Below are 25,249 nucleotides of genomic sequence, written 5' to 3'. Positions count from 1 at the left end.
AATTTGAAATGAAACCCAGTTAAACAAAAGATTGATCACTCCGTTGTCTTTCTTCTCCCCACTCCCCTACCACATCCCTCAAAATAAAAATGTTTAGAATGAATGCCCAGACGTGAAAGCAGAGCTATGTATTGCTGAAGATCCCAAACCAATGATCTGTGTTGTACTCTTGTGTTTCTCAAGTTTTTCTGGAAACTTGAAAACATAATCCAAGCAAAAGCATTGCTTTAATAAATAGCAAAAACAAAACTGTAGTTACTGAAAATCTAAGCAAAAGCAGAATATTCTGGAAACACTGGGGCCAACTACTATTCGTGGATAAAAGAGATGAATTAGCATTTTGGGTGTAATAGGCTTCATCTGAGCCAATAATACAGATGTTTTATTTGTTTCATGATTTATAGTGCTTTGATTCTAATTCAACAGGTGTTACAAAGGTTGAATATGGAGACATAACAGCACGCAAAACGTTAAGACAAAAGCTGTCTTGTAAACCTTTCTCTTGGTTCCTGGAAAATGTTTATCCTGATTCCCACATTCCAAGACATTATTTCTCCTTGGGAGAGGTACGATTTGTAGCTTAATTCTGAAAATAGTTGCGGTTTTCTCAATGAAACATGTTTAGGCATAACTAACCTGTAGCCAGACAGTCACTGTTTTCAATGCATTGCGGCATTGCCATTACATGAACTTTCAATAGAGTACTGAATTCATATTATTGTGAAGGTATCACGTGAGGGCTGCTTTTTCCTATTGATCACTGGTGCATATTTTCAATTTGTGATGTTAGTTCCTCATCTGAAGCTACTTCTACTCTATTCCAATTTCCCTCTGTATTTTTTCATAGCCTTAGTTTTCAACTACTTTTCTAATTCCCTCTTAAGTAATGTTCAGAAGTCTGTTTTAATTGCTATGTCTAATGAAGCATTTAATTTTCTGATAATGCTCTGTTGAATAAAATCATTCTAACTTTCTTCTAGTAGCTTTTGGTTTATGCGCTCTGTTGCTCATATAATCAACCAGTGGAACAGCCTCAGTATTTAGCCTTTTAGAGATTCTCATAATATTGAGGCCTCTATTAGATCCACATTTAATATTTTCTGTTCCAGTGAGACAACCCCAATTTTTTTCAAGCGCTTTTCATAACTGTTACCTCTCCTTCAAGTACCATTCACATTATTATTTGTCATATTTCCATAACTCTGCCATCCTTCCTTAACTGTGTCCAGAGCTGTATGCAATACTCCAAGAATGGCCTATTTTTTGTCTTCCAACAAATTAAATATAATTTACTTGCTGTTCTTTCACTTTATTAAAAACCTTATTGTCAACGACCCGTACCCTTTCACTGTTCTTTTTTCCAATGTGTTTTATTCACATTTCTCAGCATCTGCCACCTATCTGCTAATTATTCCAATTAGTCTTTGCCCTCCTGCAATTTCTCACATTCTTCCTTGCATGCATTCTAATTTGGGAACACCAGCAAACTTTCATATCATTACTCTTGTGCCTCTTTCTAAATCAATTATATATCGAACATGAGAGGTTCCAGAAATATCCCTTGATACACCACTGCCTACTTCCCACTAATCCAAGAGATTTTAGTTGTGCTGTCAGTTTTAAGTGGTTTTATGTTAGAATAGCATTACCAGCAAGTTTCAGAAAAGTATAATGGATGTACAGTCTGACGCTTTCCTACTATACCCGTTAGAACTGTGACAAATAGTAGCAGCAGTTAAATGCATTTTCTTACAACACTTTTTTAATACTTTGGAAATCTCGCATGTGATCAGAAAAGGTTGGACATGCAGCATATCTTCAAAAAGAAAAGATCATCTAACATTTTGGATTACTCAACAGAACTTCATTCTGCTATAGTTTGTCTTTTCAAATTCTGCTGGACCTGTATATGTGCAGCATTAAAACATTTGAAGATTTGTTACATGGGAAATGGTATTTAGAACAGTCATAGAAAGTAGTCCATAGATATTAAACTGAAGAGTGAAAATTACACTCTTTAAGCCATAAACAGTGTTATAGCAATCTTTATTTCGCTCCAATATAACCTTCTCCCGTTTTGCTCCATTCTTTCCGTTCATTTCTGAAGACATTAATTCCATGCAGTAATTCATTACTGATGCCTTCTACTCCCTTTTGCCAAACTGACTTTGCTCCTGCCCAAGATAGTGGATTTTGGAAAGCTATTTGTTCATAGGTTTTACAGTGAGCTTGATCCTTTCCTCGCTGATACACGTCCAGCAGAAGCCATTGCACAGTAATCAACAGCAGAAATCCAAGCAGTTTGGCATTTCCTCGGCCAAGGGGCTGAAGCCAGTTGCAACAACCCTACCTCCATCCTGATTGGAATCAACTAAGTTAGCACAGAGCAAGAATCAAACCCAGGACCTTCCTGTTTGGTCTGGATTAACTAATGGTTGGCTTACCAAGTGAAGTCACTAGGGAAGTGTACATTTTCAAAAGTTCACCTAGCCAGCGCAATCTGATTATTTCACTTCTCTTTTTTAGATTAGAAATGTGGAGACAAATCAATGTTTGGATAATATGGCAAGGAAGGAAAATGAGAAAGTGGGGATATTTAACTGTCATGGTATGGGAGGCAATCAGGTGAGTTGCTCTTTGTTTATTTCTGCTATTCTCTATTTGCCATCAGATTCAGTATATAAGATTAGAATGTTTTGAGCTGTGAACATCCCAAAATTAACATTAGTTATATGCATCAATATTAACTGACATTCCTATATTTTGTCTGTGATATAGATGCCCTGCAGGATAGGGAACTTTATAATGATGAGGCAAAGAACAAGTTAGACCAGTGTTCAAAGAATGGGTTGACTTGAGCAATTGAAAGCCCTTGAAGTTCAACATGCAGTTTTTTTATTCAGAAGCAGGTGCTGAACTAGCTGCAATGCTGAAGCATATTTGACATTGAAAAAGCAAATATTTGCTGAAGCATTAGTAGCTCCGATGCTGGGAGTGGCCCTTTTTGTAGGTTTAAGTTTTTCTTGCTGAGGCACAAATTTAGTAGCTATATGCAGCTTTTACCATTTTTCTTTGGGGCATTTAGTGGACCTGGGAACTTCCCAGTTAAAAAAGGATCAGATGTGAAAAGACAGTGGGAAGAACAGGTTTGAAAAAATGTACAAGCTAAAATATTTAAACCTGAAGAGTTGGTAATTTACAAATTTGTAAACCAATTAAATGCAGTCAGTTTAAAAACATGTCACCGGTAAATGCATTTAAATCGCCATAATCCCAGATTACCATAGACTGCTATCCCCTTTGATGTGGTGATGCCTGCGTGGACTGGGGTGAGCACAGTACGAAGTCTTACAACACCAGGTTAAAGTCCAACTGATTTGCTTCAAAGCACTAGCTTTCGGAGCACTGCTCTTTCCTCAGGTGACTGAAGAGGTAGGTTCCAGAAACATAAATATAGACAAAGTCAAAGATGCAAGACGATACTTTGAATGCAAGCATTTGCAGGTAATTAAATCTTTACAGATCCAGAGAGAGAGGTAACCCCGGGTTGAAGAGGTGTGAATTGTCTCAAGCCAGGACAGTGGGTAGGATTTTGCAAGCCCAGGCCAGATGGTGGGGGATGAATGTAATGTGACATGAATCCAAGGTCCCGGTTGAGGCCGTACTCGTGTGTGCGGAATTTGGCTATAAGTTTCTGATCGGCGATTCTTCGTTGTCGCGCATCCTGAAGGCTGCCTTGGAGAACGCTTACCCGAAGATCCCAGAGTCCTCAAATGTTCCTCATACGACAAGCTCTCCCCTTTGAGGGGGAGAGCTGAATGATGGTGGTTTAACCTGAGGATCACCACACCTCACGTGCAAGATTGCGAAGGCGGGCTTTCATGAATAACCTTCTAGAGTAAGCCCATTGTGGTGAAATCCACATCATTCATTAACAACCGTAGTGTATGATTATATTAGCTCACTAAAGCTGTCCGCTTGTTATTTGAACTTATTCCATAAGATCATAAGAGGAGCAGAATTAGGCCACTCAGTCCATCGAGTCTGCTCTGCCATTCAATCATGGCTGATATTTTTCTCATCCCCATTATCCTGCCTTTTCCCCATAACTCCTGATCCCCTTATTAATCAAGAATCTATCTATCTCTGTCTTAAAGACACTCCGTGATTTGGCCTCCACAGCCTTCTGCGGCAAAGAGTTCCACAGATTCACCACCCTCTGGCTGAAGAAATTCCTCCTCATCTTGTTTTAAAGGATCATCCCTTTAGTCTGAGATTGTGCCCTTTGGTTCTAAATTTATCTACTAGTGGAAACATCCTCTTCATGTCAACTCTCTCCAGACTTCGCAGTATCCTGTAAGTTTCAATAAAATCCCCGTTATCTTTCTAAACTCCAACGAGTACAAACCCAGAGTCCTCAACCGTTCCTCATATGACAAGCTCTTCATTCCAGGGATCATTCTTGTGAACCTCCTCTGGACCCTTTCCAAGGTCAGTACATCCTTCCTTGGAAGCGGGACCCAAAACTGCTCACAATATTCCAAGTGATGGCTGACAAGAACCTTGTACAGCCTCAGAAGTACCTGATCTTGTATTATAGCCCTCTCGACATGAAGCTAACATTGCATTTACCTTCCTAACTGCCGACTGAATCTGCACATTAACCTTCAGAGAATCTTGAACGAGGACTCCCAAGTCCCTTTATGCTTCTGATTTCCTAAGTATTTCCCCATTTAGAAAATAGTCTATGCCTCCATTCCTCCTTCCAAACTGCATAACCTCACACTTTACCACATTGTAATCCATCTGCCACTTTGTCCAGTCTCCTAGCCTATCCAAGTCCTTCTACAGCCCCTTGCTTCCTCAATACTACATATCTTTGTATCATCTGCAAACTTAGCAACAGCGCCCTCAATTCCTTCTTCCAAATCATTACTGTATATTGTGAAAGTTGTGGTCCCAGCACTGACCCCTGAGGCACACCACTAGTTACCGGCTGCCATCCTGAAAAGACCCCTTTAGCCCTACTCTCTGCCTTCTGTCAGTCAACCAATCCTCTATCATGCCAGGATCTTACCCTCAATACCATGGGCTCTTAACTTATTTAATAGTCTCCTGTGCAGCACCTTGTCAAAGGCCTCTTGGAAATCTAAATAAATCATGTCCACTGGTTTTCCTTTGTCTAACTTCCTTGTTACCTCCTCGAAGAACTCTAACAGATTTGTCAGACATGACTTCCCCTTGATGAAGCCATGCTGACTCAGTCCTATTTAATTATGCACTGCTAAGTACTCCACAATCTCATCTTTAATAATGTTCTAAAATCTTGCCAATGACCGAAGTCAGGCTAACTGGCCTATAATTTCCTGTCTTCTGCCTCCCTCCCTTCTTAAACAGCCGTGTTACGTTAGCCATTTTCCAGTCCTCTGGCATCCTCCCTGCCTCCAGTGGTTCCTGAAAGATCATCACTAATGCCGCCACAATTTCCTCAGCTATCTCTTAGAACCCTGGGGTGTAGTCCATCCGGTCCAGATTTATCCACCTTCAGACCTTTCAGTTTCCCCAGAACGTTCTCCATAGTGATGGCCACTACATTCACCCGTACCCCCTGATTCTGCTGGAGCTCTGATGTCCCACTGTGTCTTCCACTGTGAAGACTGATGCAAAGTAACTATTCAATTCCTCTACCATTTCTTTGTTTCCTATTATTACTTCTCCAGCCTCCTTTTGCAGTGGTCCAATATCTATTGTTGCCTCTCTTACCTTTTATATATTGAAAAAAACTCTTCCTATCTTTTATATTACTAGCAAGTTAACACTCCTATTTCATCTTCTCCTCCCCGACCCCAATCCCCATTCAGCTATGGCACATGCTTAATCATAGAATCACAGAATGCTTATAGCATAGAAGCATGTTGTCCAGCCCGTTGTCTGTGCTGGCTTTCTGAATGTGCAATTCACCTAATGCCATTTTCTAACCTTCTCTCCATAAACCTGCATGTTCTTCCTTTCAGAATATTATATATTCTGCTCCTTGGCCTAATATTTTTTGAAACATAACAATAAATGTATTTTTCTCCACTCGAAATTGAATCTTTATTATGTTTACAGATGTAATCATATGTTTATTTCATTCTTTAGGTGTTTTCCTACACTGCAAACAAGGAAATTAGAACTGATGACTTGTGCTTAGACGTGTCCAAACTTAATGGCCCTATTATGATGTTGAAGTGCCATCATCTGAAAGGCAATCAACTTTGGGAGCATGATGCTGTGGTAAGTGCTTTCCATGAAAACATTAGCTCAGAAAAGTTTTGAAATTCTTTTTCTTAAGTACTGTGTGTACAAAGACAATGGTACTAATAACTTAATCTTGAACAGATTAAGTAATTACAAACATGCAGGTTCACAACTGCTGGAATCACAGAACTAGAGAAAAGGTCGTTTAAATGCTTGGTCAAAACAAAAGCAAAACTAGTTTACATTACTTGGAAGCTCCTCCTCTCAGCTGGCGCTGTATTGAAACTGCTCTGGTGCTACAACAAACTTGTTCTGGCTGCTGTTGCCCTGTCCCCCAAATACAAACTAAGCTCTACTTGCTTAACTTCCATGCCTGTTTCCTCATTTGCTTTCTTACCAATGATTGCTAGATCATTTCCCCAAGCCTTTGTTGGCACTGGGATCAATTATCACTCCTCCAGTGTGTTCTGGACTGGACTTTGATTCCTCCATGTTTTGCTGGACTGTGCTTTTCTGCTACTGGCTCCAAGTTGACCCTTTGCCATTCCTACTGGCAACTAATTTGACCATCTCAACCAGACATCATTAGATTTTGAACTGTTTCCATGCTCTTTCAAAATCCTCTTCTAATAATTGTTCCTTGTTGTGCTTAATTGTCTTCCCAGTTCATGTAATTTTAAAATTTCTGTGTGACAATTCCTGCAAATTATGACCAATACCGAGGTGGCTTCCGGTGGTGACATGTAGGAGGAGGTCGCACGTTGGATGGCGTCCGCCAGATTGGGGAGAAATTGAACGTTGGTTATGAAAGGATGTCTAAAAGCCAAAAGAACGAATACTTGAAAGAAATGTGCAAGCACTAGTCCGCCAGCAGGGTAGAGTTCAATGAGGAGTGTGGTGGGGGGAAAGATGGTAGAGCTGAGCTCTCCAGGTAGGGCTGCACTGGTAATGATGGTAGCGCTGGTGGAGGTGATAGTGTCTGAGTTTGAGAAGCAATTCAGCAAGCATTTCGAGTGGCATAGGGGGGAGGTGCTGGAGAGTCTTAAGCAGTCGGTGGAAGACACGTTAGCCCCGATGAGGGAGGCGATTGGGAAGACGTCTGAGACAGTGCCGGAAGCTTGATGATGTTGAAAGGGGTGGATGCAGCGCTCTCGAGGCACAGCGACCAGCTCACTTTGGAAGTCGAGTTGTTGAAGGTGGAGGACAGTAATAAGGGCCTGAGAGCAACGGTTGAGGACCTGGAAAACAGGTCCTGGCGGTTGAACTTGTGGATAGTGGGGCTGCCCAAGGGTATAGAAGGCCCAAGCCTGACAAACAGCAATGTTTGGGAAGCTGTTGGGGGAGGAGGCAGAACCTTCCCCCTTCAAGCTGGATAAGACACATCAGTTGCTCCGGCCGAAGCCATGGGCTAACGAGCCAGCTAGGGCTTTGATAGTTTGCTTGAACAGCTACTAGATGAGGGAGAAGGTGCTGCGATGGGCTAAGCAGAACTGTGAGGTGAAGTGGAAAGAAAGTGGTATTCAGATTTTCCAAGATGCCATGGTGGAGTGAGGAGAAGGCGGGTGACCTTCAACAAGGAAGCACTTAACAAAAGTGGAGCAAGTTTTGTAGTGGTTTACCCAGCAAAGGTGAGGGTCACGCACAACTCGAGGGATCACTTCTTCGAGATGGTGGAGGCATTTGTAAAGGCAGAGGGTTTTGAACTGAACTGAGAATAATGGAAGGGGAGCTTTTTTGTGAAAAGGTGGGGTCTACATAGAACATACAGTGCAGAAGGAGACCATTCGGCCCATCGAGTTTGCACCGACCCACTTAAGCCCTCACTTCCACCCTATCCCCATAACCCAATAACCCCTCCTAAACATTTTAGATACTAAGGGCAATGAGCATGGCCAAACCTCCTAACCTGCACGTCTTTGGACTGTGGGAGGAAACCGGAGCACCCAGAGGAAACCCACGCAGACACTGGGAGAACGCGCAGACTCCGCACAGACAGTGACCCAGCAGGGAATCAAACCTGGGACCCTGGTGCTGTGAAGCCACAATGCTAGCCACTGTGCTATCGTGTTGGTGTTGGAGGGTTATGTGTTTTTTGTTGTATCTGGGACCTTGCATTTTCTTTGTATTTTGGTATTAACCATTAATTGAAAATTGGGTTGGGGGACTGTTCGATGGATTGGATTGCTTCCCTCCCCTTTTTTCGTTTGTGGGTTTTAGAAGTGGGTATGGACATTTGGGAAGGGGGACAATGGCATTTGGAAGGTGGGGTGGGTGTAGGGGGTCATTGTTTTTTAGGTGAGGGGGGCTACCCTGCCAGCAAACTAAGTTTGCTAGTAAATTGAGCAAGGTGGGGGGGAGAGGCTGGCCTGATCCTGTCTGCCAGTTTTAACGTGCCTAGTAGGTGTGAATGGTATGGGAAAATAAGAGCCTTTTCGAGAGATAGATAGGAGCAGGAGGAGGCCTTTTGGCCCTTCGAGCCTGCTGTGCCATTTATCACGATTATGGCTGATCATCCAACTCAATAGCCCAATCCTGCTTTCTCCCCATAACCTTTGGTCCCATTCGCCCCAAGTGCTATATCTAGCAGCCTTTTGAATATAATCAATGTTTTAGCATCAACTACGTCTTATTGTAATGAATTCCACAGGCTCACCACTCTTTGAGTGAAGAAATGTCTCCTCATCTCTGCCCAAAATGGTTTACCTTGAATCCTCAGACTGTGACCCGTGGTTCTGGCCGCATCCTCCATCGGGAACATCTTCCCTGCATCTATCCTGTCTCATCCTGTTAGAATTTAAAAGTCTCTGAGATCTTCCCTCATTCTTCTGAACTCCAGCACGAAGAATCCTAACCTAGTCAATTCCTCCTCATATGACAGTCCCGACATCCCTGGAATCAGTCTGGTAAACTTTTGCTGCACTCCATTGAGAGCAAGAACATCCTTCCTTCGAAAAGGAGACCACAACTGTACACAATACTCCAGGTGTGTCCTCACCAAGGCCCTGTACAACTGCAGCAACACATCCCTGCTTCTGTACTGGAAACTTCTCGCAATGAAGGCCAACATACCATTAGCCTTCTTTACTTCCTACTGCACCTGCATGCTTACCTTCAGCGACTGGTGCACAAGGACACCCAGGTGCTGCTGCACACTCCATGCTCCCAATTTACAACTGTTCAGGTAGCAATCGACTTTCCTGTTTTTGCTTCCAAAATGAAAAACCTCACACTTATCCAAATTATACTGCATCTGCCATTTATTTGTCCACTCGCCCAACCTGTCCAGATCATGCTGTAGGATCTCTGCACCCTCCCACCCAACTTGGTATCATCTGCAAACTTTAGGATGTTACTTTTTGTTTCCTCATCCAAATCATTAGTATATATTACGAATAGCTGGGGTCCCAGCACCAATTCCTGTGGCCCCCACCAGTTACTGCCTGGCCAACTTGTAAAGGACCCATTAATTCCTACTCTTTGTTTCCTCTTTGCCAACTTTGTCAAACGCCTTCTGAAAGTCCAAATATACCACCTGCACTGGCTCCCCCTTGTCAACTGTACTAGTTACATCTTCAAAGAATTCCAACAGATTTGTCAAGCCTGATTTCCCCTTCATAAATCAATGTTGACTGACTGATCCTGCCACTGCTTTCTAAATATTCCGCTACAAAGTCCTTGATAATGGATTCAAGAATTTTGCCCACTCCCGATGTTAGGCTCACTGGTCTATAATTTCCTGCTTTCTCTCTACCTCCCTTTTTGAATATTGGAGTGACATTAGCTACCCTCCAATCTGCAGGCACTGTTAAAGATTCTGTAGAATCCCGGGAGATGACCACATAAAACCCAGAAGGTGTCCACCAATGGGACTGTTGCTCGTTGGGTTCTCTCTTTAATTGGCTCTGTTTATGGCGGTTAATATGGTCGCTTTCCTTAATTCTGATTACGTTTGCTCAAGAGTCGCCAGGTATCTTTCGATACCGCCACAAGTTTCAAAACCGAATACTGATCAAAGACTCGATACACCAGTTAGTAAGTTCGAAATCAATGCTCATTTATTTACAGTAAGAAGTCTTACAACACCAGGTTAAAGTCCAACAGGTTTGATTCAAAGAGCTTTCGGAGCGCAGCTCCTTCCTCAGGTGGAGGATCATTTATTTACACACACAGTCAAATATACTCGTGCACAAAACTCTACCAACTAAACTATCACTACTACTAAAGCCTGTACTTAGCTTTGGGTGCCCATTCAGTCAGAGGAACAATGGCCGTTGTCCGGTTCTGAGGCTGCTGGGGTTGAGCTGGTACGAAATAGTAGCTTGGAGCGTCTGTCTCGTAGCGTGCATTGACTTTGGACTTACTTGTTCTGGTGCAGCTGCTAGGCAGGTCTCTACTCGCTGAGAGCCAAGGCCAAGAGAGCGATTCTCTCTTGTGGGCTTCTTCTTATACCCAAAGGGGGGCTTCGCGCGCTTTTCGGCGGGCCTTGAACTTGGCCCCAATTAATTGGACCACATCTTGATCATCGGTATCGATCTCGACCAATAAAGGGGTGGGTGCACTGATTGCTGGGCGTATCCTAGGTGGCCGTTAGCCTGCTTTGTTCTAGTCTCCTCTGGAACCGGGGTGTCTGCTTTAGTATCGTTTACCTAAATGTTACTCTTTTGTCCCCGGAGATGGCTCATTAGTATGGTAATGGCTTTGCAGTATCGGTCTTGTCTGGGAGCTACAGCTCCAATCAACAGGCAAACTTTGCACCTGCTTGCTTTCTCAGCATTGTCCATTTTCCCTGCATTCTTTGCAAAGTGTTCATTTTGTAATCGGGACGTGGCCATCCCTGATGGCTGCAGGAGGAAGTGGTTATGGGATTTATGAGATAAGGGAGGGGGCGAGAGGTCGCTTGGCAGTGACTGAGGGTTGTTTGTTGGCTCCATCCAATGGGGTCAGGTGCCATCTTGGACTGGGATCTCTGGTTGGGGAATGTTGGGTGTGGGGGATGGATACATCCCCCGTAGGGGTGATGGCTGATCCAAGTTGGGGGGGGGGGGGGCAAGGGACCCCCGATTTGCTTGGTAATGTGGAATGTGTGTGTGTTGGGAGGGCTCTTGTAAAATGGGCAAGAGCTTTTGTGCATCTGAAGAGCTTGAGGGCCAATGTGGTGCTGTTGCAGGAAACTTATTTTTGAAGATGACTGATCAGGTGAAGCTTCGTAAGGGCTGGGTCAGCCAGGTGTTTCATTCGGGCTTTGACTGTGGGGCTTGTGAGGTGGCAATCCTGATCAAGAAAAGAGCAAGCCCGCTTCCAGATGCAGAAGCTGGTGGTGGATCAGGAGGGGATAAATATGTTATGGTATTGGGGGTGTTGGCAGGCAGGTTAGTAGTGTTGATGAATGTGTACGCTCCAAATTGGGACAATGTAGATATCACGAAGGGGGTGGTGGCGACTATCCCAGATATGATGTGGTACAAAGGGTACTCTATCGGTCCAGTACTTCCCTGGAGCGGGGAAACTACGACATCTTCTTTGCAGCCTTCAACGCGTCATCGATGAAGATAAACATCCTGCCAAGGTCATCCCCACACCCCCATTACTTGCCTTCAAACAACCGCGCAACTTCAAACAAACCATTGTTTGCAGCAAACTACCCAGCCTTCAGAACAGCGACCACGACACCACACAACCCTGCCTGGCAATCTCTGCAAGACGTGCCAGATCATCGACATGGATACCACCATTACACATGAGAACACCACCCACCAAGTACATGGTACATACTCGTGCGACTCGGCCAACGTTGTTTACCTCATACGCTGCAGGAAAGGATGTACCGAAGCGTGGTACATTGGCGAGACCATGCAGATGCTGTGACAACGGATGAACGAACATCGCGTGACAATCGCCAGGCAGGAATGTTCCCTTCCAGTCGGGGAACACTTCAGCAGTCGAGGGCATTCAGCCTCTGATCTTCGGGTAAGCGTTCTCCAAGGCGGCCTTCAGGATGCGCGACAATGCAGAATCGCCGAGCAGAAACTTATAGCCAAGTTCCGCACACATGAGTGTGGCCTCAACCGGGACCTTGGATTCATGTCGCATTACATTCACTCCCCACCATCTGGCCTGGGCTTGCGAAATCCTACCAACTGTCCTGGCTTGAGACAATTCACACCTCTTTTTTTTTAATAAACAATTTTATTGAGGTAGTTTTTGGCTTTATAAACAGTTACAGACATCATCAGAAAGGAAGCAAAACAGGCAAAAATGTGCAAACATCCACGTACTTTCAATACTTCCATCGTAACATATTGCACAAGCCCGCTCCCCTCCCACCGGTACTACCCGCCATATTTTCCCTCCTACTCTACTCTTACCCTCCCCCCACCCCCCTGCTGACGCTCACACTCCTGCAAAGAAGTCAATAAATGGTTGCCACCTCCGGGTGAACCCTTGCACAGATCCCCTCAAGGCGAACTTAATTTTTTCCATCCCCAGGAAACTCGACATGTCCGCAAGCCACCACTCAGTCTTCGGGGGCTTTGAGTCCCTCCACGCCAATAATATTCGTCGCCGGGCTATCAGGGAAGCAAAGGCCAGCACATCGGCCTCTTTCCCCCCCTGGACGCCCGGGTCTTCCGAAACCCCAAAAATTGCCACCCCTGGACTCATCACCACCCTTGTTTTTAGCACCTGGGACATGACCCCCGCAAATCCCTCCCAGTACCCCCTCAGCTCAGGGCATGCCCAAAACGTGTGAACATGGTTCACTGGTCCTCCCGCGCACCTAGCGCATTTGTCCTCTATCCCGCAAAATTTGCTCATCCGAGCCACCGTCATATGGGCCCGGTGAACGACCTTAAATTGGATCAGCCCGAGCCTAGCACATGTCGCGGTCGAGTTTACCCTACTCAGGGCCTCTGCCCACAGCCCATCCTCCATTTCCCCGCCTATCTCCTCCTCCCATTTAAGTTTCAGTTCCTCTGTCTGGGACCCTTCCTCCCTCATGAGCACCTTATATATACCCGAGACTCTGCCCTCCCCTTCTTCCCTCCTAGAGACTATTCTGTCGAGGATCCCCATTGGCGGGAGGCGCGGGAAAGATGGGACCTGTCTACGAACAAAGTCCCGCAACTGTAGGTATCTAAAATAAATTCCCCTTACCAACCCAAATTTCTCCTCCAAGCTCCTCAAACTCGCGAAGCTCCCTTCCAGGAACATATCACCCACCCTTCCTGCCCCTGCTCGCTGCCATACTCTGAACCCCCCATCCATTCTGCCGGGGGCAAACCGATGGTTGTCGCAGATTGGCGCCCAGACAGACGCCCCCATCTCCCCCACATGCCTCCTCCACTGGCCCCATATCCGCAGAGTCGCCACCACTACCGGGCTGGTGGTGTACTTGGCCGGCGGCAGCGGTAGAGGAGCCGTGACCAGGGCTTCCAAACTGGAGCCCCTGCACGAAGCCGCCTCCACCTGCTCCCAAATAGACCCCGTACCCACCATCCACTTCCTTATCATAGCGATGTTGGCCGTCCAGTAATAATTGACCAGACTCGGCAAAGCCAGCTCTCCCTCGCTGCGGTTCCTCTCCAACATCGCCTTCTTCACCCGCGGAGACTTTCCCGCCCAGACAAAGCTCATGATCAGCCCGTTAACTCTTTTGAAGAAGGACTGTGGGATAAAGATCGGGAGGCACTGAAAAATAAACAAAAATCGAGGGAGGATTGTCATCTTTACAGTCTGCACCCTCCCTGCCAGTGACAGCAGGAGTGCATCCCATCTCTCCCTTCATTTGCTCCACCACCCTGGCCAAATTTAACTTATGCAGCCTGCCCCAGTCTCGTGCCACCTGGATTCCCAAATACCGGAAATTTTCCTCAACTAGCCTAAACGGTAGCCCTCTCAATCTGTTCTCCTGGCCCCTTGCCTGGACCACAAACATTTCACTCTTGACCGTATTTAATTTGTATCCTGAGAACTGGCCGAACTCCCTCAGCATTCCCAGTATAGTTCCCATCCCGGCCACTGGGTCCGACACGTACAGGAGCAGGTCGTCTGCATAAAGAGAAACCCTGTGTTCAACCCCGCCCCTCACCATCCCCTTCCAACCCTCTGCGGCTCTCAGCGCAATCGCCAGCGGCTCTATGGCCAGCGCAAACAGCAGCGGGGAGAGCGGGCAGCCCAGCCTGGTCCCTCGGTACAACCTAAAGTACTCCGACACTTCTCTGTTGGTCCTGACGCTGGCCCCCGGGGCCTGATATAATAATTTGATCCAATCCACCAATCCCTCCCTGAACCCAAACCGTCCGAGCACCTCCCATAGATAGTCCCACTCCACCCGGTCAAAGGCCTTCTCGGCGTCCATTGCCACCACTACCTCCACCTCTCTACCCGCCGGGGGTATCATTATCACATTGAGCAATCTCCTCAGATTGGCTGCCAGCTGCCTACCTTTCATGAACCCCGTTTGATCCTCCCCAATCACCTCCGGTACACAGTCCTCCATTCTACCCGCCAGTACCTTTGCCAGGAGCTTGGCGTCTACATTAATCAAGGAGATTGGCCTGTAGGACCCGCACACCTCCGGGTCTTTACCCCGCTTCAATATCAGAGATATGGTGGCTTGTGACATTGTCGGCGGCAGGGTCCCACTGTCCCTTGCCTCATTGAAAACCCTCGCCAAGACCGGGCCCACCAGCTCAGAGAACTTCCTATAAAACTCTACTGGGTATCCATCCGGCCCCGGGGACTTCCCCGACTGCATGGCCTTTAGGCCCCCCAATACCTCCTCTACTCTAATCGGGGCCCCCAGCTCTTCCACTCGCCCCCCCCCCCCCCCAACTGTTGGGACTGTTAACCCGTCCAGAAACCTTTTCATCCGCTCCGGTTCTTCCGGCGGCTCCGAAGTATACAGCTTACGATAGAAGTCCCGGAATACCCTATTCAATTCTGCCGGATCCTCCACTTTGCGCCCCCCCTCGACCCTCACTCTACCTATTTCCCTGGCCGCCTCCCTCCTCCTGAGTTGCTGCGCTAACAGTCTGCTAGCCTTTTCCCCATGCTCGTACACCACTCCCCTCGCCTTCCTAAGCTGTTCCACGGCCCTGCTCGTGGATAGTGCCCCCAGTTCCGCCTGTAGCCTCTGCCTCTCCCTGAGTAAAACCTCCCCCGGGGACTCCGCGTGCTCTTCATCTATCCGACCCATTTCCCTGACCAATCTATCCATCTCTGCCCGGTCTGCCTTGGCTCTGTGGGCCCCAATTGAAATCAGCTCCCCCCGCACTACTGCCTTTAGCGCCTCCCACACGGTCGCCACTGAGACCTCCCCAGTGTCATTCACCTGCAGGTAATTTTTTATACATTTCCGAAGCCTCTCGCAGATCCCCTCCTCCGACAGCAGTCCCACATCTAGCCTCCATTGCGGGCGTTGATAGCTCGCTCCCCCGAACTGCAGGTCCACCCAATGCAGGGCATGGTCTGAAATGGTAATTGCTGAGTATTCCGTGTTCTTTACCTCCCCTATACAGTCCCTGCTTAGTACAAAGAAATCTATCCTGGAATATACTTTATGGACGTGCGAGTAAAACGAGTAGCCCCTTCCTGTTGGCTGTCCCTCTCTCCAGGGGTCCACTGCCCCCATTTGCTCCATAAACCCTTTCAGCTCCCTTGCCATTGCTGAGAGTCTACCCGTTCTGGGACACGACCGATCCAAAGTCGGGTCAAGGACCATGTTAAAGTCCCCTCCCATTATTAGCCTGCGAGAATCCAAGTCCGGGATCTTCCCCAGCACTCTTTTAATGAAGTCCACGTCATCCCAGTTCGGGGCATATATATTCACCAGCACCACTCTTCTCCCCTCCAATCTGCCCCGTACCATCAGGTATCTGCCCCCCCTGTCTGCGGATATGCCCTCTGCCTCAAATTGCACGCGCTTGTTGATCATGATTGCCACCCCTCTGGATTTCGAGTCCAAGTCCGAGTGGAAGACCTGGCTAATCCAGCCCTTCCTTAGCCTGGTCTGGTCTGACACTTTCAGATGTGTCTCCTGCAACATAATTACGTCCGCCCTCAGGGCCCGCAAGTGCGCGAACACCCGCGCCCTCTTAACCGGCCCATTCAGTCCCTTGACGTTCCAGGTGATCAGCCTGGTCGGGGGGCACATTCCACCCCGCCGGTCAGCCATAGCCTTTCTCGGGCCGGCCCCTGACCCGTGCGTCGCGCCATTCCTGGCCCGCCCTTTGGCTGCCTCCACCCTCGACCTCCTTTCCAGTGCCTATTTCAAGTCCCTCTCCCGTCAGCAGAACAACCCCCCCCTCCCCTAACCCCATCCCCCGATATCCCCACCCCTGCCATCTACTGGCTGTAACTCCCCCCCCCCCCCCCCCCCTCCCCCCCCCCCCCCCCCCCCCCCCCCCCCCCCCCCCCATCTGACTTCCTTGACTAGCCAATCTGCTAGCCCGGTGACTCAACACTCCGGCGCCTTCCTGTCCCATTCCCCTTGTTTCCCCGTCCTCCTCCCCACCCACTGGGGCAAGCCGGCTCCAGTGTCTTCCGCGAGCTGCACAAAAAGCACAAACCAGCCCAAACAGGAAAAAAAAAGAAAAAACCACAGAAAAAAAGAGAAAAAGCACATAAATGTCCATGAACAAAGGAAAGAGTCTCAAATGTTCCGCTTGGCCCCTTTGGCCCAGCAAACCGTTGAGCAGCAGTCCAGGCACATTCGGCGTTCCTTCCCACAGAAATCCTCGGGCCCTAACTCGCTTCCTTGGGGCCTCCTTTCGGGACCAGCCCCAGGTCCCTCACAAAATCCATCGCTTCTTCGGGCTCGGAGAAGTAGTGGTGTTGACCCTGGTGCGTGACCCATAGCCGAGCTAGGAACAGCAGACCAAACTTCACGTGCTTCTTGAACAGCACCTCCTTGACATTCTTAAAGACTGCTCGTCGCCGGGCCACCTCCTGGCTTAGGTCCTGATAAATGCGGAGAACACTGTTGTTCCACGTGCTGCTCCTGGCGCTTTTTGCCCACTGCAGCACCCGCCCCTTGTCCACGAACCTGTGGAACCTAATCACCATCGGGCGGGGGGGTCCGCCCAGCCGCCCCTGCCTTGCCTGCACTCTGTGTGCCCCCTCCAGCTCCAGCGGTCGCGGAAAGGCTTCGGCCCCCATCAGCTGCTTCAGCGGGTCTCCTACAAACGCTGCATCATCAGCTCCCTCCGCCCCTTCCGGGAGGCCGACCATCCTCAGATTGTTCCTGCGGACTCTATTCTCCAGCTCCTCCACTCTGTCCAGCAGTCTTCTCTGCCGCTCTTTCAGGCCGTCCACTTATAGCGCTGCAACCGTTTGCGCATCCGCCTGCTCCTCCACCGCCTCTCCCAGCTCCTTAACTTTAACATCCTGGGCGTCCAGCCTCTGGTTCAGCTGATCCACCGCTTTCTGGATTGGGTCCAAGCTGTCCCGCTTCAGCACTTCAAAACTGGACTTCATTACCTGGAGCATGTTATCCAGCGCCAGCTGGATTGCTGAATCCGGGGTCCGTGTGTCCGCCATCTTAGGTCCCAGGTAATTTTCTTCAGGTCCTTGTCTCTGTCCCTTTTTCTCCTTCTTCTTCTGCCTTCTGGAATCCCGCTGTTCCATGTGCCGCAGCCCGCTCCTCAGCACCTTCGCTGCCGCCTTCCTTCGCCCAGCTCCTTAAATTTTACCTCCTGGGCATCTGAAGTGGGTCCAAGCTGTCCCTCCTCAGCAACTCCAAACTTTTTTTCTTTGTCCTGGAGGAAGGAAGGTCCATGGGTCCGCCATCTTACCCTTCAGGTCAGCTTCCTCCTTGCCTCCGTCTTTCTCTCTCTCTTTCTTCCTCACCTGCTGGCCTCCCACACTTCCATCTGCTGCAGCCCGCTCTCCTCTTGGTATGTTTCTGGAACCCACCTCTTCATTCACCTGAGGAAGGAGCCGTGCTCCGAAAGATTCAAAACAAACCTGTTGGACTTTAACCTGGTGTTGTAAGACTTCTTCCTGTGCTCATCCCAGATATGGACACACAGCAGTTGTTTCTTGGGGGGGATTGGAATAAGGTCTTGGATCCAAGACCGTTGCAAGCCAAAGTCTTTGTCCCCTTCGGGGGGAGGGGTGAAGGTGTTGGCATGGTTTATGAGGGAGATGGGTGGGGCAGATCCATGGAGATTTCTACACCCAGGGGGCAAGTAATTCTCTTTCTTGTCGCCAGTGTACAAGGTCTATTCACGTCTGAAAATGGTCATAGTCATTGCAGCACAAAAGGAGGCCATTTGGTCCATAAAGTACATACCAGCTATCTGTAGAGCAATCCATTTAATCCCGTTGTCTCGCTCAATCCCCATTGCCATGTAAGTTTATTACTGTCAAATGCCTGTACAATTTCTTTTTGAAATCAAGTTTCTACTGCCATCATAGATAGACAGAGTTCCAGGTCATTACCACTCATTGCGCAAAAAAGCTCTGCCCTTCATCCCCTTTCCATCTCTTACCCAAAACCTTAAATCTTAAGTCCTGGAGGCCTTATGCCATCAGCTAATGAGAGCAGCTGATGTTTTCTACCATCTTTAAATCTTTCATAATCTTGTATCTCTATCAAATCTCACCTCAATCTCCGTTGCTGCAAGCAGATCAATGCCAGCTTCTCCAACCTAATCTTGTCGTTAAAATCCTTCATTCCTGGGACCATTCTGGTCAAAACATCTTCACCCACTCCAGGATCGTCATGTAGCAGAACTGACTGCAATATTCTGGATGTGGGCTAATTAGAGTGGTACAAGGTTCAGCATAACTTCCCAGCTTTTGTATTAAATGTTTCTATTTATGAAGCTCAAGAAAGCTAACTACTCTCTCAGTATTTTCTGCCACCTTCAATAATGGATGTACATGAACCCCGCAGGTCCCTCTACCCCTGCACACTCTTTAGAACTGCGCCATTTAGCCTATACTGCGTCTCCCCATCTCTTCTGCCGAAATGGATAACCTGACATGTCTCTTAAATTCCTTATGATACTTATCTGCTTATTCTGCTGCGTATTCTGTCCTGTTGCAATTGATTGGTATCATCCTTGCTATCTGCCAAACCAAGTTTGGTGTCATTGGCAAATTGTGAAATTGTACTTAATATCCAAGTCATTTGTAGAGTCATAGAGGTCTACGGCACAGAAAAGGTCCTTTGGCCCATTTTCCAGCATTTGGCCCATATCCTTGTTTGCTTCGGCATCACAAGTGACATCTAAATACTTCTTAAATGTCATGAGGGTCTTTGAATCCACCACCCTTTCAAGCAGTGAGTTCCAGATTCCCACCACCCTTTGGGTGAAAATGCTTTTCTTCTTAACCTCTCTAAACCTCCTGCCCCTTACTTAAATCTATGCTGCCTGGTCATTGATCCCTCCACCAAGAGAAAATAATTCTACCTTATCTGTACCCCTCATAATTTTATATATCTCAATCTCTTCCCCCCCCCCCCTCCTTCAATCCCGTCTTCTCCAAGGAAAACAACCCCAGTCTATTCAACCTCTATTCACTGAAACTCTCCAGCCCAGGCAACATCCTGGTAAATCTCCTCTGCACCTTTTCCAGCACTATCACATCCCTCTTGTAATGTGGATTCCAGAACTGCACACAATACTCTAGCTGTGGTCTAACCAACGTTTTATACAGTTCCAACATAATCTCCTGCTGTTAAACCCTATGCCTCGGCTAGTAAAGGCAAGTATACTATATATCTTGACCACTGTAGCCACCTGCTCTGCTCCCTTAAGGGATCAGTTTACATGCATACCAAGGTCCCCCTGATCCTTGGTGCTTTCCATTTATCATGAATTCCATTGCATAGTTTGTCCTGCCCAAGTGCATCACCTCATACTTAATAAAACATGCGATAGACCTAACACTGTGTGGAACGCCACTGTCCATCATCCTCCCATCAAAATACAGCCATGTGCCATGACCTGCTGTTTTGACAATTTTTCAGTCTCCTTACACTTGAGGGTTGGCGCCTGTGGACTGGAGAATTGAAACTTTACATCCTTGTTCAAAAAAGGATGTAAAAATAAGCCCAGCAACTACAGGCCAGTTTAACAGTGGTGGTCGGGAAACTTCTAGAAACAACAAACTTGGGCAAAATTATTAGTCAGCTGTTCAAATGTGGATTAACTAAGGAAACTTAGTATGGATTTATTGAGGGGAAAATCTATTTAATTAACTTGTTTTTTTGACATAAATTGATTAGGACAATGCTGGTGACGTGGTTTACATGGACTTCCAAAAAGCATTTCTACACTGCTACACAACTTTGAGAAAAGTTATAAATTGTGGGGGAAAAAGGGACATGAGCAATATGGATTCGAAATTGGTTGAATGATAGGAAACAGAGAGGTTAATGTTCTTCAGGCTGGAGGAAGGTTTGTAGTGGAGTCAGTTTTGAGACCCTTGCTTTTCTTGATCTATATTAACTTTGACCTTGGTGTACAGGGCACAATTTCAGCATTTGCAGATGGCATGAAACTTGAAGCATTGTGAATTGTGTGGATGGAGGATACTGTAGAACTTCAAAAAGACATGGACAAGTTGGTGGAATGGGCAGTCAGGTGGCAGTTGAAGTTTAATGTAGAGAAATGTGAAGTGATCCATTTTGGTAGGCAGAACATGGAGAGAATATAAAATTATGGGTACACTTCTAAAGGGTATACAGGAGCAGAGGAACCTGGGTGTATGTGTGCACAAGTCATTGAAGGCGGCTATGAGGTTGAGAGCATGGTTAATAAAGCATACAAGGGGCAGCACAGTGGTGCAGTGGTTAATACTGCCACCTAACTGCACAGAGATCCCAGGTTCGATCCCAGCTCTGGGTCACTGTCAGTGTGGAGTTTGCACATTCTCCCCGTATTTGCGTGGGTTTCACCCCCACAACCTAAAGATGTGCAGGGTAGGTGGCATAGAGTACAAGAGCAAGGAGGTTATGCCGAACTTGTATAAGACACGAGTTAGGAGCCTCTGCTGGAGTATTGCTTCCAGATCTGGATACTGCACTTTAGGAAGGATCTTCAGGCATTGAAGAGAGTAGTTATTCACAAGGACAGTTCCAGGGATAAGGAGCTTCAGTTATGAAGGTCGATTCAAGAAGCTAGGACTGTTTTCTCTGAAGGAAAGAAAGCTAAGAGGATTGATAAGGTATTCAAAATCATGAGGGGGTCAGACAGAGTAGATAGGGGGAAAACTGTTCCCGCTCATGAATGGATTAAAACAAGAGGGCACAGATTTAAACTAATTGGCGAAAGAAGCAAAAGTGATATTTGAAAATCATTTTCATGCAGCGCGTGGTTAAGTCCTGGAATGCACTGCCCGAGTGTGTGGTGGACTCTGGTTCAATAAAGCATTTAACAAATAATTTCATTGTTATCGGAATGGAAGAATGTGCTGAGTTATGGGGAGAATGGTACTGAGGGAATTGCTGAGAGATTTGGTGCGTACATGATGGGCCAAATGACCATCTCCTCTGCTGTAACAATTCTTTGGTTTTGTTTTCTCTCTTTAAGCCAATGTTTTTATCCATCTCTGACTGACCTTCCTATTCCATGAGCCTCAATTTTGTTAACCAGCCTTTTATGTGGTATTTTGTTAAAATACGCAGAACGTAGCTAGGATTAGGAAGGTGATACTGCAGTGGGGACGGTGGTGGTGGGGGGGAGTGGCTAGGACTCCCGAAATTGATGTTTTATTATTCACCAGCAAATGCAAAGAAGATTTGGAAGGGGGGGGCTGCTTTGTGGGTGAGGATGGAGGCAGGCTCTTGCCCGTGATCGTGCGACTTCCCCATGCAGTTATTGGAGCGGGATTACAGGCACTGGCAACTGTGCCGCTCCCGATGGCCCCAGGCATGTATTCGGTGAGTCTGGTGGCGGTGGCTTCGTTGAAGATCTGGAGGCAGTTTAGGCAGCATTTTAGGTTGGGAACTGGGTCAGGGAAGATGCTGATTAGGAGGAATCATGGGTTTGAGCTGGGTAGGATAAATGCAAGATTCCAGGGATGGGAAGAGTGGGGGAGGGGGGGGGGGGGGGGGGAGTGAGGAAATGGAGGACCTGTTTCTGAAAGGGTGATTTGCGAGTTTAGAGGAGCTAGGTGATGAAGTGTTGGCTAGTGGAGACTTGAGAGATGAACAGTCACTTCCAACACGGATGAAGGTTCAACTCAATTTTATTAACTACTTCTAACTAACTAACACACAAGGACTGTGGGTCTAAATGACTGTGGGTCTAAATGATGCTAACTTAAACTAGACACCTGGGCCTTGTCCGAACCAGTTGATTCTCTCAGCCCGTGATGTGAGTCTGTGCTGGGCTGGATGAGTTCTTGTTACACTGAGAGGCAGCACCCAGAATGAGCGGGAACCGTGGTGCCCTCTGCCTTTATAATGTGTGTATTCTAACTGGTGATTGGCTGCGGTGTTTGTACATGTTGATTTGTCCCTCTGTGTGTCCTTCAGTGTGTGTCTGCACCATGATATACTGGATACTGGTGTATATTATGACATCCCCTTTATAAAAAATGTTGATATAGGCATGTGATAATAAATAGTGTGGGTGTGTGGAGAGTGTACCTAGCTACGTGTACGGTGCGAAGACATATGTACAAAGCTATATACAGGGAACAAGACTATTTACAGAGGAAGGTGCCTGGTGCAGATGACTACCATGAACTGGAACAACCAACTAATCTATTTACAGATCACTGGAGAACGAATGCAACAATGAAGGATATAGAAATAAAACATTTCAGAAAGTCCACATGTGTACAGAGTTCATAAGTTCAGTCTCTGAGGTGGGCGACGAACTCTGGTTGACCGTAAGGGTGGCACACCACTCATCATCCTGGCCGATGCTGTGGACGGGGTCAGTGCCACGCTTGGGGGACATCCTGTTCGTGGTAACGATGCCGATTTGGAACGGGACCTGTGGGTCATCGCAGGCACAGTCGGAAGCAAGGTCTGGAGTAGGTTCATTGATGGCAGGCTGGATAGCCCTGACGCCTCTGGGGCTGGGTGGACCTCCTTAAAAACAGCAGACAGGGAAGATCTGCACATTGCAGCGTAGTGGCCTCGTTTGCCACATTGCAGGCAGCATCGGGACATTGCCGCTTTAAGTGGGCGGAGCCACAGTTGCCGCACGTCGGAGCGTCGGGACGTTCATCGCGCCACCACGCATGCGGGAGGCGATCCAGCGTGGCTCGCACCTGCGCGAAGCGGTCCGTGACGTCAGCACGCTCGCTGCGTGTAAGCGTGGGACTCCGCGAAATGGCCGCCATCGTTCAGATCCAGAGCCTGAACAGGTTTAATCATTTGGACCCGTTCTGCCTCGTAAGGGGCTTGCCGCACCGTTTCAGTGGCCTGGATGCAGGAGTAGCGCGTGGAGGCATGTTCATGAAGTACACAGGTCTCAATGCCCGTAGAGAGAGTGAGCTGCTTTACTTTTAATAGCTGCTGGCGCAGGGGCTCAGATTGAACACCAAAAACAATCTGGTCACGGAGGATGGAGTCAGAGGTGGAACCGTAGTTGCAGGACTGCGCAAGGACGCGGAGGTGGGTAATAAAGGACTGGAAAGGTTCGTCCTTACCCTGAATTCACTGCTGAAACATGTATCTCTCGAAGCTTTCGTTGACCTCGACCGCGCAGTGGCTGTCGAACTTTAGAATTACGGTCTTGAACTTCGATTTGTCCTCCCCCTCACCGAAGCTGAGCGAGTTGAAAATGTGCAGAGCGTGGTCACCGGCTGTGAAGAGGAAGAGAGCAATCTTCCGTACGTCTGAGGCAGCTTCCAGGTCCCTGGCCTCGAGGTACAGCTGGAAGTGCTGTTTGAAAAGTTTCCAGTTCGAGCCCAGATTCCTGGCAATGCGGAGAGGCGGCGGCGGGCGAAGGGAGTCCATTCTGTAGGATGGCACGAGACTGGTGGAAGACAAATCACTGAATGGTAGGTTTCAGAAGTGCTAGCATCCCTCAACTTCTGGTACCATGAAGTGTTGGCTAGTGTAGACTTGAGATGAACAGACACTTCCAACACTGATGAAGGTTCAACTCAATTTTATTAACTCCTTCTGACTAACTAACACATGATGACTGTAGGTCTAAATGATGCTAACTTAAACTAGAGACCTGGGCCTTGTCCGAACCAGTTGATTCTCTCAGCACGTGGTGTGAGTCTGTGCTGGACTGGATGAGTTCTTGTTACACCTGAGAGGCAGCACCCAGAATGAGCGGGAAGCGTGGTGCCCTCTGCCTTTATAGTGTGTGTATTCTAACTGGTGATTGGCTGCAGTGTTTGTACATGTTGATTGGTCCCTGTGTGTGTCCTTCAGTGTGTGTCTGCACCATGATATACTGGTGTATATTATGACAGGTGAGACGTTTGGGCTGGCATGGGGCGAGTGTGAGGTATGTGCATGTGCGGGACTTTGCGAGGAAGGTCTTCCCCAAGTTCCTGATGGCATCTGCCTCATTGATGGAGGTGGTGCTGGCAACAGGGGGATTGGGGGAGGGGTTCATCTCGAGGATTTTGGGGGAGGATGGGGTGTCTATGGAGTGGGTTAAGATGTCTATAGAGCTGGCACTGGAGGAGGGCCTGTGGTGCGAGGTGCTGCGGGGGGTATATGCCTCTACTTCATTTGTGAGGGGCTCATACAGCTGAAGGTGGTGTACCGGGCGCACCTAAAAGTTTAGGATGAGCCGGCTGTTTGAAGGAGTGGAAGATGTCTCTGAGCGATGTGGGAGGGGTCCTGTGAATCATGTAGATATGTTTTGGTCCTGTGGATGTAAAGCCCGGTCCCCTAGAAGCCATATTCGGGATCTCGGACCAGCCGGAGCTACAAGGGGGGTGTGGGGGCAGATATTTTAGCCTTCACCTCGCTGATTGTTTGTAGGCAGGTCTTGTTGGGGTGGAGATCAGCTTTTCCACCCTGTACCTTGGCATGCCGGACACCTGCTGGAGTTTCTGGCCCTGGAAAAGGTGAGAT

The 25,249-nt window shown here is 47.6% G+C and overlaps 1 protein-coding gene across 3 annotated transcripts in view; it reads left to right on the top strand.

Moving 5' to 3' along the window:
* Positions 1 to 25,249, top strand: part of galnt1 (UDP-N-acetyl-alpha-D-galactosamine:polypeptide N-acetylgalactosaminyltransferase 1) — a 226,755-nt gene that overhangs the window by 185,341 nt on the left and 16,165 nt on the right. For all 3 annotated transcript variants that reach the window (XM_038797662.1, XM_038797661.1, XM_038797663.1), the window contains exons 9-11: positions 427 to 566; positions 2,527 to 2,625; positions 6,142 to 6,276. In XM_038797662.1, the coding sequence (XP_038653590.1) occupies positions 427 to 566; positions 2,527 to 2,625; positions 6,142 to 6,276 (374 nt within the window). The remainder of the gene's footprint in view (positions 1 to 426; positions 567 to 2,526; positions 2,626 to 6,141; positions 6,277 to 25,249) is intronic.

The sequence above is a fragment of the Scyliorhinus canicula genome, chromosome 5, assembly GCF_902713615.1.
Source record: "Scyliorhinus canicula chromosome 5, sScyCan1.1, whole genome shotgun sequence".
Classification (NCBI taxonomy): domain Eukaryota; kingdom Metazoa; phylum Chordata; class Chondrichthyes; order Carcharhiniformes; family Scyliorhinidae; genus Scyliorhinus; species Scyliorhinus canicula.
The sequence above is the reverse complement of the archived record's forward strand: the minus strand, read 5'-3'. Positions and strand labels throughout refer to the sequence as shown.